Source organism: Rhinolophus ferrumequinum, chromosome 22 (assembly GCF_004115265.2).
Source record: "Rhinolophus ferrumequinum isolate MPI-CBG mRhiFer1 chromosome 22, mRhiFer1_v1.p, whole genome shotgun sequence".
Classification (NCBI taxonomy): domain Eukaryota; kingdom Metazoa; phylum Chordata; class Mammalia; order Chiroptera; family Rhinolophidae; genus Rhinolophus; species Rhinolophus ferrumequinum.
The window spans coordinates 23,337,132-23,350,553 of NC_046305.1; the positions used below are offsets into that span (position 1 = coordinate 23,337,132).

The 13,422-nt window shown below is 47.3% G+C and overlaps 1 protein-coding gene and 1 non-coding gene across 3 annotated transcripts in view; both read left to right on the forward strand.

The window, feature by feature from the left end:
- Nucleotides 1-13,422, forward strand: part of PLXNA2 (plexin A2) — a 207,363-nt gene that overhangs the window by 146,800 nt on the left and 47,141 nt on the right. For both annotated transcript variants that reach the window (XR_004421527.1, XM_033092346.1), the window contains exons 10-12: nucleotides 1,882-2,082; nucleotides 3,825-3,921; nucleotides 7,623-7,813. Coding sequence is in view for 1 of the 2 variants with exons in the window: in XM_033092346.1 (XP_032948237.1) it covers nucleotides 1,882-2,082; nucleotides 3,825-3,921; nucleotides 7,623-7,813 (489 nt within the window). In the remaining variant the exon portion in view is untranslated. The remainder of the gene's footprint in view (nucleotides 1-1,881; nucleotides 2,083-3,824; nucleotides 3,922-7,622; nucleotides 7,814-13,422) is intronic.
- On the forward strand, nucleotides 5,001-5,103 carry LOC117015492 (U6 spliceosomal RNA). The gene has a single exon (XR_004421730.1). It is a non-coding gene; the product is annotated as a U6 spliceosomal RNA (small nuclear RNA).

Genomic DNA, 13,422 nt, shown 5'->3' on the forward strand with positions numbered 1-13,422 from the left:
TTCATAAATCCTTAGCTTCCTTAATAGATATGGGCTCACCGATGTGGTGATCGTGTGACTCCAGAAACAAAGACCATTTCCAACCCCAGCCTTGGGAATCAAACTCGTTCTCAAGTCTCTTGTTGTCCAGAAGGCAGAGCTTTCCCCTCCTCTGTACAGAATCTAGAGAGTTGGATCTAGAAAGAAAGTTAGAGGTCTTTTTGTCTATTGCTTTATTTTCTTATTTTCCATCTGTCCTCCCATAAGCAATCACCAGGTGTCCACTACATGCCAGGAACTTGGGTAATGACTGGGGACAGAGAGGTGAATATGGTGCGGCCTGATCCTCAAGGCTCACAAACCAGCGAGGAAGACAAGCCAACAAGAAGCTGCAGTTCTAAGGGTTAAATGTGATTACGGGAGAATGTCCATAACCACCCTGAGGGCCAGTGCAGGCTAAGGCTCAGGGACAGCTTCCCAAAGGAGATGCTGAGTTTGTAGATGAATTAAGAAGTAATCAGCTAAAGAGGGGCCTAGGTTGGGGCCAGGAGGAAGACGGAGAGTGTGTAGGAGTGAGTGTTTCCAGTAGAGAGAAAAGCATCTTCTAAGGGACAGAGGTGGGTGAGTAAGGGTGGGCCCTCAGAACCAATCTTAAGCTCAGTGTGGCTGGACCTTGCTGCACAAGAACCATAGGGTAAGAGGTAGGCAGGGGCAAGCGAGGTCGTGAAGGGCTTGCACCCAAGGCCCAGAGAAAAGAAGTGACTGCCTAAGCCCACACTGAGGCAGAGGCCCAGTTCTACCGGTTCCCTTCGAAGGCTGCCTGTGTTTCTTAAGGCTTCATACCAGGAGTCACCTCCAGCATTAGGTGAGGGACAATTTATTGTTGGAGGCAGCACCTCACCTTGCAGGAAGTTGAACAATCCTGCCCCCTCCTTCCCTGCCAAGGCACTTAATGCCAGTAGCAGCCCCACACACTCCCAAATGCTCCCTCTGAGAACCACCACACGAGGGGAGTGGGGAAAGAGGCACCTTCCAGAATTTCCCTAGTTGATCCCTGGAGACAGGAAATAATTGCATCTGGAGGTGGCTGCCCTGTCCTCTCTTCCTTAGGGAGGAAGAAAACAGACAGGGGATTGGAGCTGTGGGGAGGTGGTAATTTGACCTCCGACAGAGAAGCAACATTTAGGAATAGAACTGAGGAAAATCAATCTCTCTCTCTCTCTCTCTCTCTCTCTCTCTCTCTCTCTCTCTCTCTCTCTCTCTCCCTCTCTCCCTTCCTTCTCTCTCTCCCCTTTCCACCACCCCTCCCCACCAAGACTTTCCTTTTTCTGTTTTGTTTTCCAAAGCACATGGCATTCATGCAGGGCCTGGTAATGAAATGAGATAAAAAGCCAGAGCAAGTGTTTGCAGCATTGCTGGGAGGGATGGATCCACCTCCTGGAAAGGCCGCTCAGTGGGAGCTGGGAGCTGAAGCAGCTGATAACAGACTGCCTCAGGGCAGGGGCAGTGTGAGGGGGAAGAGGGGCTGGAGCTGGGGAACAGATGAATGAAACCAGGAGGTGGGGATTCCAGGCTTGGGCCAGGGACGGTCGCATGGAGCCTCCTTTATCCTGTGTCTCAGGAGATAAAATCTACAGCCTGCCACAACAGCATCTGAAAATTAATTCCTAAATTGTAACACGCACACCAGATCCAGGACAACTTGTGGGATGGGGACGATGGTATCAAAGGCTGGGGTGCTAAGAGACAGATTTCATTTTCCCTGCTGACTCCACATGCCCCTTAAATCAGGTACATCCTTCTCCTGGGCAGGCCGCCTGGGTACCGGAGGGTCTGGGCTGGCTCAAGTGACTTGGAAGGTATGAGCCAGGACAGATGGAGCCTCTCTGCTTGCTCCCCCAGGACTGTCCACAGCTGGTGCCCACGGAGGAGATCCTGATACCTGTTGGGGAGGTAAAGCCAATCACCCTTAAGGCTCGAAACCTGCCCCAGCCTCAGTCTGGCCAGCGAGGCTATGAGTGCGTCCTCAGCATCCAGGGGGCCATCCACCGAGTCCCCGCCCTGCGCTTCAACAGCTCCAGTGTCCAGTGCCAGAACAGTTCGGTAAGAGGACTCGGGCTTGGGCCCTGCCTGGTGCAGAGCTTTCTCTCAACCCCTGCCAAGGCATGCCCAGGTTTCTGGAACCTTCCAAGTCCCCAGGCTGACCTCACATGCCCAGGGACAGAGGAGCGGGCATGCACTCCAGGTCGCTTAGCCGGGGCAGAACAGATTGATGGGATCAGAGGAGATGGAGTGCTGTGAGGACCCTAATAGCATAAGTTGAGAGTTTTGTGCCCTTGCTGAGTTTAAAGAGCATCTCTTGGCCTTCAGTGAAACTTTAGCCAAAGCCAATCAACTCTACTTTCCCCGTTCTGGGAGTGAATAAACTGTAAGGTGCCACACAGGAGGAAAGCTGCAGGAAAGACAAGCAGGAAGCAGAGTGGCATGAGAGGAGGTGGGTGCAGAGGAAGTGGAAGCAGTGAATTTCAGGAGCAGCAAGGGTTCAACCAATTCTGAATGCCAGACAGAAAACATGAGGTGTTTAATTATAATACTAGCCCAGAGAAGATCTATTTATCTGCCAACTCCCTGTCTCTGACTGTGGGGGGTCAGCTGGAGATGGGGGCGACGTGACAAAGGTGTTGAGGGAAGCTAATTCGCCTGGGAGAGATAAAGAGAATCTGGGCCTCTTATCAGGGAGCTGTCAGATTGCCGGGTCACAGGCGCGTGATAGAATTTGTAATCGGTGGAGGGCCGCCAATCTCAAGGGGAAGGTGGGATGAGAAAGAAATGGAAAACAACAAAGGGAGGAAGGCAGCAGGAAGGGCTAGGGGCAAGAGGGCTGACAGGGACATGCCCTGAGAGCTAAGTGGCCAGGGCTGGGGCAGTCCCCATAGATGGGATTCCCAGAGCTCCCCTTCACAGAGGCACAGGGCCTGCGCCACCGAGAAGGGTTATTTCTGAAGTGTGTGAAGGGCGTAAAAGTCCTCCATGGGATCAGCATGGGAGAGAGTCGACTCTGGCCACAGCTGAGGCCTTTCATGGTAGGGCCAATCAGATCTGTGCCCAGAAAGCTCTGGGCACTTTCCCTAGTGAACTCTTGACCAAAGTAAAGCTCACATGCAGAAAGAAAGGACCACCACAGGGCCTGGCCAACCGTTTGTCATTCACATGCTTTGCTCAAGGCTCTGTGGGGTTTACAGAGCGGTACATGGACCTTCTGGAGAGACTAGACTTGTACATGAAAAGGTGCAAAGCAGCTCCGAGGAAATGCCAGGTTAAAGATAGAAATTGGCGACACCAGGTGCCAAGGGCTGGCAGGGATGTCAGAGAAGACCTGGGGAAGGTAAGTCTGAGCTGGACTAGAAAGATAAAGATAGGTTTAAGGGCAGAGGCTGTAGGGAAAGGGAGGCATTCCTTCTAGATGTGAATTAACAGAGGCACAGAGCGGGGTTTGGGTGGGTGTGTGGAGACAGGTGGATTCAGAGATTTCCTTAAGAGAGCAGTGGAGAGGAAGTGTGGAGAAGAAATTTGGATGTGGAAGGCACCGAATGCCAAGCAAAGGGGCTTGGTCGGGTCCTGTGGACATTAGTGACGGGGAGTCAGGGGCAGGGGGGTCACAGGGATATTTGAGCAGCACGTGGGGTTCCTCTGATTCTTCCTCTGCTGCTTTCTTAGCCCAGGGGGAACTGGAGTCCCTGGTTGCTTTCCTGCTGTAGTCTGGGTCCTCTGAGATGCCAGTGGCATCCCTAACCCCCTGTGATAGACAGCCTCATGAGCCCTGTGCCTCTGCCCTCTCCCTGCAGTACCAGTACGATGGAATGGACATCAGTAACCTGGCCGTGGACTTCGCCGTGGTGTGGAATGGCAATTTCATCATTGACAACCCTCAGGACCTGAAAGGTAAGCTGTTACTTTCCGGTAATTTTGATTTGTTCGTGACCCTGGGAAAGACTGGGGCTGGAGGGATCAGAGCCCACTGGCCGCTGTGCCATGAATAATACACTCTCTCTGTCAGCGGAACTCTTCAGAGGATCCAAAAGCAACGTTTGGAGCCATCAAAGGAGTCCTGTTGGGAACCCTGTTTTATTACAACCAGAGCATCCGCTGGCAGCTGCCGGCTCATCGCGTTTTCTTAGGCTCCCAGAGACTTTGAAGTGTCTGTGGAACCTGACCTAGGAGAGCAGCAGGCAGGAAGGTCCTGCCAGTTTCCCTGGAAATGAAGATATTGTTTCCAGTCAGATTCTGGTTCCCTGTCCTTGGCCTTGCCTTTGCACAAAGAAGGTTTTCAAGGCAGCTCCCCTGGTCCTGAGCTGGGTGGGAGGGACCAGCATGCAGACTCAAGTGCACAGCCGGTGCCAGGAAGTTCAGGAAGGAGCTGAGCTGACACTGGGGATGCTCCCTGGGGGCCACGCTTATTCATCATCCTACAAAAACATGTGCAGCTCCTACAAGCGAGGTAGGCACTACCCTTGAGAGAGCAACATTCCACCCTGCTCTCAAGAATGACAAAAGTACCTCCAATCTGATGAGTACTCACCGTGGGTAGGCGCTCACTACCGTGTTTCCCCGAAAATAACACCTAACCGGACCATCAGCTGTAATGCGTCTTTTGGAGCAAAAGTTAATACAAGACCGGGTCTTATATTATATTATACCCGGTATCATATTATGTTATATTATATTATATTATATTATATTATATTATATTATATTATATTATATTATATTATATTATATTATAAAGACCCAGACTTATATTATAGTGAAATAAGACCAGGTTTCATATTAATTTTTGCTCCAAAAGACACATTAGAGCTGATTGTCCAGCTAGGTCTTATTTTTGGGGAAACACTGTAAGTTATTTACTTAAGGTTATCTTCCTTAATCATCACAACAACACTGATAGATATGTATTAACATGATTCTCATTTTATAGATAAGGAAACTGAGACCCAAGGAGGTTAAGAAACAGACCAAGAGTGCTTACTTCAGCAGCACCTATACTAAAATTGACATGATACAGAGTTAGCATGGCCCCTGCCCAAAGGTGATACACAAATTCTTGAAGTGTTTCATATTTTTAAGACATATGCTGCATGGTATCACTTATATGTGGAATCTTTAAAAAAAAAAAAAAGGTCAAACTCATAGAAACAGAAAGTAGAAAAGGGCTGGGGATGGGGAAAATAAACAAAGGTTGGTAAAGGGGTACAGACTTTAAGCTATAAGATAAATGAAGTCTGAGGATCTAATATAAAACATGGGGACTATAGTTGATAACACGGTATGTTACCATTGAAATTTGCTAAAAGACTAGAACTTAAATGCTCTCAGTATATATGTATACATATATGATGTGTATATTAATAACTAGATGGGAGGAGTCTTCATTATGTGTCCATATATCAAATCATCATGATGTTCGCTTTAAATATCGTACAATTTATTTGTCAATTATACCTCAGTGAAGCTGAAAAGAAGAAAAAGAAAGAAATGGACCAAGAGTCAGATAGTAAGAGCCAGTATCTGAGCCAAGACAATCTAATTTCAGCGCTCACATGCTAACCACGTCACTGTCCTCTCAGTGACTCAGCCCACTATGGGATGTGAAGTCTCCTCCCTCCAGATCCCTGTCACCCCCACCATGAGCCCATGTTTCACCACAGTTCAACTACCTAGGGGTGCCACAAGTCTCTCCCTCAGCCTGAAGGTCACCCCGAGGGCAGAGACAGGGAGACCAAGGCTACAGTAGGGCCTCAAAGTGCTTCACCATCTATGGGGCTGCAGCTCACTGTCCCAGATGCAGCCATGAAAATCCATGCTGCTTAGGCTGGAAGAAAGAAACTGAACCAGGGAGATTTTTTTTTTTTCTTCCTTCTCCTCATACCCAGGCCAAATTTTCTCAGCGCTAAGAGATAGACATTTCCCCTGCTGAGAATCTGGGCTTAGTTCCCAGAGGTTGCCTTTGCACCTGGAGCTTAGAGAAAAATGGCCACATCCAAGCTGTCACATCAGAACCCTCCCCTGTGGCACTCCTCAAAGTTCCTGGGTAGCGCCATCTTCACACTTGTCACCCTCCCAGAGCCCGAGTGTTCCTGAAGACTGCTCACTGGGTTGGGTGGAGAAGGCCACCATGTTTAAGAACTCCGGTTCTTGAACCTAACAAACCAGGGTTCTAATTCTGCCTCTATCACTTAGAGTTATGTGAAGTCAGACTAATTACTGCTCTTCTCTACATCCCAGTTTCCTCATCTGTGAAAGGGGCGAAAGGATGCCCTCTTCTTGGGGCCATCATGAGGCTCAAATGACGTGTTATGTAGATGTGGACTATTTTTGCACAGTAACAAATGCTCAATGTGTACTTGCTCATTTTAAGATCCCCATTTCCTGTCCTCTATCCTAAGAAACCATAGGCAGGAGGATGTTCAAACCTAGTCCCCGCAGCTGGGACTGAGCGATGATTGACAGCAGGGAACAGGATGAGGACCTATGGGAGAATAACAATATACGCCCCCCCCCGGGACAAGTACCTGACCTCCAGGGGAGGCACACCGCCCAGCCCTGAATGTCTGCTTGACCAGAAGAGTTGAAAAATGACTTCTGCTTCTGGACTCTGAGTTCTACTTCAGACAATTCTACTTGAGACTCTAAGTTCAAAATACGGGCAAGCAACAACAAAGCTCCAGGTTCACAAAACACAGTTCTGCGGACAGGCCTGCCGAAGGGCTTCTCAGTCAGGAAGAGCCAAGATTCAAAATCAATGGATATGCACACTGCAAAAGTGACCTGTTTAGTGGCTGCTTTGTCTTCTCTGGGGACAATCCTCTGCATCCACAGGGGTCATGAAAAGGATATATCAACCCTCGTTCCTTGTCAGCTCTGCTTCTGCTTCCAGCCACCTGGGCTTTCTTGAAGCCCAAGCTGACTCCTCTCCCAGACCCACCAGTTCCCTCTGAGCCAGGCGAGGTGCCTCTCCCCTCTCAGGACCGACAGTCTAGCAGCACAGCTAGTTGGAATTTCAGGATCCCAACAGGAGTACAAACCTTAGTAAGCTCCAGGAGTCATTACTTCTCATTTTTGAGCTTCACTTTTATGTGAAATGGAAATTTAATCCTTACCTCTTACCGTGAGGGCCACATGTGAGAGTAAGAGAGGCAGCAGCATAAGCATGTAGTTTGTGTTCAAAGAAAAGATAATAAGCATGTATAGAACATCAGATATGTTGCAGGCACTGTGATAAGTACTTAATATACAACGTCTCATTCAAATCTCACAAAAAACAATGATTAAGTAAACAAGGTTCTAGGAGGTCAAATTCTTTGTCACATTGCTAAGAAGTGGTGAAGCCATAATTAAAGCCCTGATCTGATTTAGTCTAGAACGAGAACTTTTAAATAATAATATTTTTTCTGTAGTGCCTTTAAACAACTGCTAAGAGGCTCAATTTATTATTAATTCTTCATCAATTACTCTTGCAATGATACTGATGATTATTCGTGTCATCAGTGGTTGGGGACAGTCTCTGTCACTCCTGCAAGAAAAAGGTGACTTGTGAGAGGTCCTGTCAAACCCCGTCTGTGACCGTCCCCCTGTCTTTGCAGTCCATCTCTACAAGTGTGCAGCCCAGCGGGAGAGCTGCGGACTCTGCCTAAAGGCCGACCGGAAGTTTGAGTGTGGTTGGTGCAGCGGCGAGCGCAGATGCACCCTCCACCAGCACTGCACCAGCCCTTCCAACCCCTGGCTGGACTGGTCCAGCCACAATGTTAAATGCTCCAACCCCCAGATCACCGAGGTGAGTCCCCTGAATTCCAGAGTCGAAGAGGATGGCCAGGCGCCAACCCCAGGGCAGTGGGAGACGGGTACAATTTGACCGTTTGTGGAAGAATTCTTGGTGTAGGGTGTGTTTAATGTAGGGATATATAAAGCCTCTCGTGGGTGTCTCAAAGGCCCGTGTCCAGGCATAAGTGACAAGTGTATAGAAGTGTGTCCTCATGCCTGCGCAAAGGAAGGCAGAGCCAGCTCAGCCTCCTTGCCAGGCCGCTGGCCGGGGATGTGGGGAAGAAACTGTCTGCATGGTGGGTGAACATTTCAGAAACGAGGTTTCACTTTTCTCAGCAGAAATGTGAGTTTAGAAGCTGAGATTAGCTCAGAGTTGCGAAGTTGAAAACAGAAGAAGAAAAGAAAGGCAGGCATTGCATTAGCCACGGTGCCATTTCCCAGGGTTTACTCTCTGTCCCAATTTGTTTGTGCACTTTAATAGAAAGACATAGGTAATTAATTATCCTCAAAAAAGTGATGTTTCCCAAATAGCAAATTGCAAAGGAAAATGAATAGATGATGTGAATGAAAATGCCGCTGCTGGGGTTTTGAATGGCCTGGGAGAGGAATAGTTGTATTCAACTTGGCTGACATTATGTACTCATCACTCCTCACTGTTCCCTATTCACGGACTTCACCTGTACTTTGGAACTAATTGCACGTTCCTTCTGGTGACTAGGAATAAGGCCTGGGCAGGTACCGCTGTGGTCTGTGTGTTTAAGAAAGCAGGGAGGGGCCGCTCCTCTTCTTCCTCTTTCTTGAGCTGACACAGTATCCCTTCCCATACCTTGTTTTCCCTACTGGCCAAAGAAGGCAACTGGCTCTTACCTGTGTCTCTGAGTATTGGGAAACTTCTGGAGCACCCTTATGATCATAGCAAAGCTTCAGATCAGTAAAACGAAAACCCTCCAGATCAAAGGAGAGTTATTAACCTATAGATGGAATATTTGAAGAGGGAGCATATTTCTTTAGTGGGCTTACTTGGCATTGTCTCATGTAATCCTCACAACCACCGTGGGAAGGAAGTAAATATTCTCAGCTCCATTTTACAGAGAAAAGGAGGCCCAGAGGAGTGAGTTGCCCCAGTTCACTTAGGTGTTAAGTGGTGGGGCCAGGATTTTAGCTCAGATTTATTTAATTATAAAAATATTTTTAAAGTCTCTACAATTTGCCAATGTTACATAAAACAAGAAGTGCTGCCTCCCTTCCTTGATGTCCGGCCTTTCTAGCTGGTGAGATCAGATGGCCACCATCCGTCCACATGGCCGCCCGCGTATCTCAGGGCAGCACAGTGCGGAGGGAGTGACTTCTGCATCAAGTCCTCATGCACCCCAGGATTAAGGTGTTATGGGAGTGGAGACACTGCCTCTCGAGATTGGGCTTCTCCAGCCCCATTTCACTCTTTCTCCTGTGTGCTTCTCTCCGGGAAAGAATGCTTGCAGGGTTGCTGGCAATGCCCCAGCCTCCGCCCTTAGACAGCTGGCTCGCTGAGCTGCTCAGGGCTCCGTGCCTTCTCCCCGATTGTAGTGATTTCCAGCAACTGTTGGCCTGAGAACTTGCTCTGTTCTGTAATTCTTCTTGTTGATGCGTCTCTGCATCTCTGTGCCTGTGGCATTGGGGCACTTAAATTAGGCCTGGACTCGCTTCCATCAGCACCTCCCACCTCCGCCAACCCCAGCTGCTGCCCCAGCCCTGTCTATTCCACAACTGGCAAGGGCCCCTTCCCAGCCCAAAGGCAGGCTTCTTCCTGGGAACCTCTGCCTCAGCCACCCCTGCTCACTGACCAGGGACTGACAGTCTGCTGTGTTCACAGAGGACACCCAAGCTACACAATTCTAATTAACCCCCTGAGGTAATAAGGCTCGTAATTGATTTTCCCACTGAACATAGCAGCAGGAGCTAGAGGCCCCAAGTAGTGGGGTCTCCTGTTGGTGTTTTTCAAGCAGAGGCTGTGGAGAAATCAAAGAGCATCTTTGGAGAGAGACATATCCATATCCATGCTGTGTCCCAAGCCACTCTGTGGACATCATTCTGGACAGGACATGTGGGATCCTGGGTCCTCCATCCAGGCCTAGAATGTTTTATCCACTTTTATCAGGAATATCTTCGTTCATTTTGCATATCCTACTCCCAACCTATCCTGCTCTCCCTATAAAAGTCATTTTTCAATTTTTTTAACTTTTAATTTTTGAAATAATTTCAGATTTAATAAAAGGTACAAAAATAGTACAAAAAACTTTCATATATCCTTCACTCAATTCTCCAAAATTAACATCTTAACGTAACCACAGTACAATTAACAAAATCAGGAAATTAATATTGATAAAATTTTGCCATCTTATATATATATATATGCCTTATTCACAATTTGCCAATTGTCCTCCTGATGCCAAGGATCCAATTCAGGGCCACATGAGACATTCCACTGTCATGTCTCCTTCATGCTCTAATACTCAATCTTTCTTTGTCTTTCATGACCTTGATACTGTTGAAGAGTACAGGCCAGTTATCTTGTAGGACGTCCATCAATTCGGACTTGTCTGATGTTTCTTCATGATTAAATTCAAGTTATATATTTTTGGCAATGAGTACTAAAAAGAATGCAAGGTACATGTCAAAAAGGCACAGGAGCCACTTGATTTGGCCCCAAGGCCAAATCTGGGACAATTTGAGCAAGAAAATAAATAACGATACCAGTGGACTATAAGCAACAGAATAAAATAAGAACTATGGTCCTTATTGATATAAACAAATAATTCATGGAGGAGAGAGAAATCTCTGTTTTATACTGGAATTTCAACTCATAAATGTAGAAGGACTTGTTGAAATAGAAAAGTACCATTTGGCAAAATTCACAGTAATATTGTTTGAGGCAAGAATGGCCAATGAGTGCTAAAATTGGAGGATGAATGTATGATGAGAAATTGGATATTTACATAGTCTCAAGCTATCTTCCCACAAAATACTTATTAATTACAACTTTACTGTGAGAAAAACTTGACAGACATTACCTTAACCAAGTGGTCAAAGTTAACATCACCGGGAATGGGAAAAATCAACCTCATGCATCTCTCAATAGGACGCACTGAGAAGAGCACTTCATTTCGATGGCATTTTTTTTGCCCAAAATGTGTAATTTGTTAAGAGTAACTTTTAAGAAGAATCAACTCATTTTATTTACCCCATGTTTCTTTGCTAATTCCTTGACATTAATATAGATCTTTTTCTTAATAATCGGACATCTATGAGATCTATGCCCTTTTATACATACCCCCCCCCTTGTCTCTGGCCCTTATGTGTGTCCCCCTCAGTGCAAGCCCACATGCAAACAGAAGCCATTTCCTACAAAGATCCTGTGTGAGGCGTGAAAAGAGGATTCCATGAAGGCACGTGAAGGCTGCTGGGGCAGTAGAATTTCCAATGCTGGAAACAAATGGGGGCTGGAATAGGTGCTGTCCTGCCAGCGGCAGGGAAACCGATGAGATGCCCTTGAATGAGTTCTGCTTTAGGAAGAGTGGGCTCACGCTTAGTTAGATGCACAGCTGTTCTTCCTTAAATCCCTCCTTACCCCACTGTCTCCATGACAACCAGGCCCACCCCTAGAGACCCATCTCTTATGGCAGCTTCATCATGTAGGACAAGTCTTACAGCCTATCGAATTTCCCAGTTTGCATAAACTTCAGGTTAGGGCCCCCTCAGGACTCACCGTCTGTTCCGTCTCAGCCAGCCCGTGTTGTGATAATGACGCTGTCCCCTGTGGGAGGCATCCCAGGCTGCTTCCACTCCAGCTGTCATCCCGGGCGTCTGTGCACGTGTCACCTGTTCAGTCCCAGGAACAGGAGACATGCAGAGGATTGGAAAGCCCGTGAGATGCCTGGCCCATCACGTTCCTGTTCTTCCCAGCGTGTGCTTCAAGACCTGCTGGGACCTCAAAGAGGAGAATGTTACAAACCACCCGCTAGAAGGAAGGCTCAGAAAAAACATTTTCCTAGAGTGGGCAGTATCCAGCACAAAGGGAGATGGAATATGTTCTTGGAAAGAGAAATTTAGGAAGGACAAAGGGCTTTGGTGCTTTGTGACAGAGGTGTCTTCTCTCAGAGTCCATTAATTTCCTATGGCTGCAGTTACAAAGCACACAAACTGGGGGGCTTAAACAACAAAAATTTCTTTTCTCATAGTTCTGGAGGCTAGAAGTCCAAGATCAAGATGTTGGCAGGGTTGGTTCCTTCTGAGGCTGTGAGGAGAGTCTGTCCCATGCCGCTCCCCTAGCTTCTGGTGGTTGGTGGCCATCATTGGTGTTCCCTGACTTACAGAAGCATCACCCCAATCTCAGTCTCTGCCTTCAAGTCCACATGGTGTTCTCCTGTGTGTGTGTCTGGCTCCAACCTTTTTATTATTTTTTAAATAAGGAGCCCCTGTCATGTTGGATTAGGGACCACACTAATTTTACCTCATTTTAACTTGATTACCTCTGAAAAGACCATATCTCCAAATAAGGTCTCTTTCTGACATCATGGGAGTTAGTGCTTCAACATTTGAATTTGAGAGATGGTAAGAACTAACTCATAACAGACCATTCCGAGAAAAAGGAAGAGATGCCACAGTTCCAAGGAAATTAATTCACTCATTAAATATTCATTTCATAACTGTCTACTGTATACCATGCACTGTACTAGGCTTAGAAGTTATCACATGGATAAATTAGTCCTGTGTGGGGAGGCAGGGGGATGCAGCCTTTCCTTGCAGGGCCCCAGCCTATGTCTGCTCATTGGCCACTTGGAAGAGGCTTGAAACGGCTTGCCCTGCAGGCCACTGGGCTTCCTCCAAAGGGCCTGGGATAGAACCGTCTAATCTGCACCCTTTGCAATTGTCTCCTGTTTCGAAAAAGGACCACAGCAGGGTCCTAGGTCGCCACAGCTAACAAGGACACAAACCTCAGGCCAGGGACATGAACAGATGAGCCACATCCCCATTCTGGGCTTCTTAGTAATCATACCTTTTCTTTACAAGACTGCTGTGTGCCGGTACCTGTGTACTTTGCATATCTACTCCTCCTAAGAATCCTGTGAGATAGCTACAATTATCTTGATTTAAGAGTTGGGGAAACAGTGCTTAGGGAAGTAAATGATTTCCTGAAAAGTCACACATCTGGTTGGTGGCAGAACAAGCTCAAAACCAGGGCCTCTGACTCCAGGTTGCAGACTCTCCCACCACGTCATGTGACCTCTCTTGGTCAGAGGGATAGAAAGGTGCCCCCTAGCTCTACACCTCACCCCACCCCAAGTGTATCAGAAATACCTGCGCTCAGGATCAGAATCCCCTTGGAAGGTCCCAGGAGACGCCAGGCAACCTGGAAACATTGGCTGCCCTTTGTATTGAGCCTTAAAACAGCCTTCACCTATCTTCCTAACATAATTAGGTCCACGCATAGTCCTATGAGTAGAGAGGAAAACAGGAAGAACATTTTCGGGTGCATTTAAGCTTAGGGCGATCACTTCTTCCCAGTCCAGGGTAGGTGTAACTTTAATTACATGTGTTTCTTAAAACTACCAGACTCAGTTTGGTTGGTTTCTGGTTGTGTCT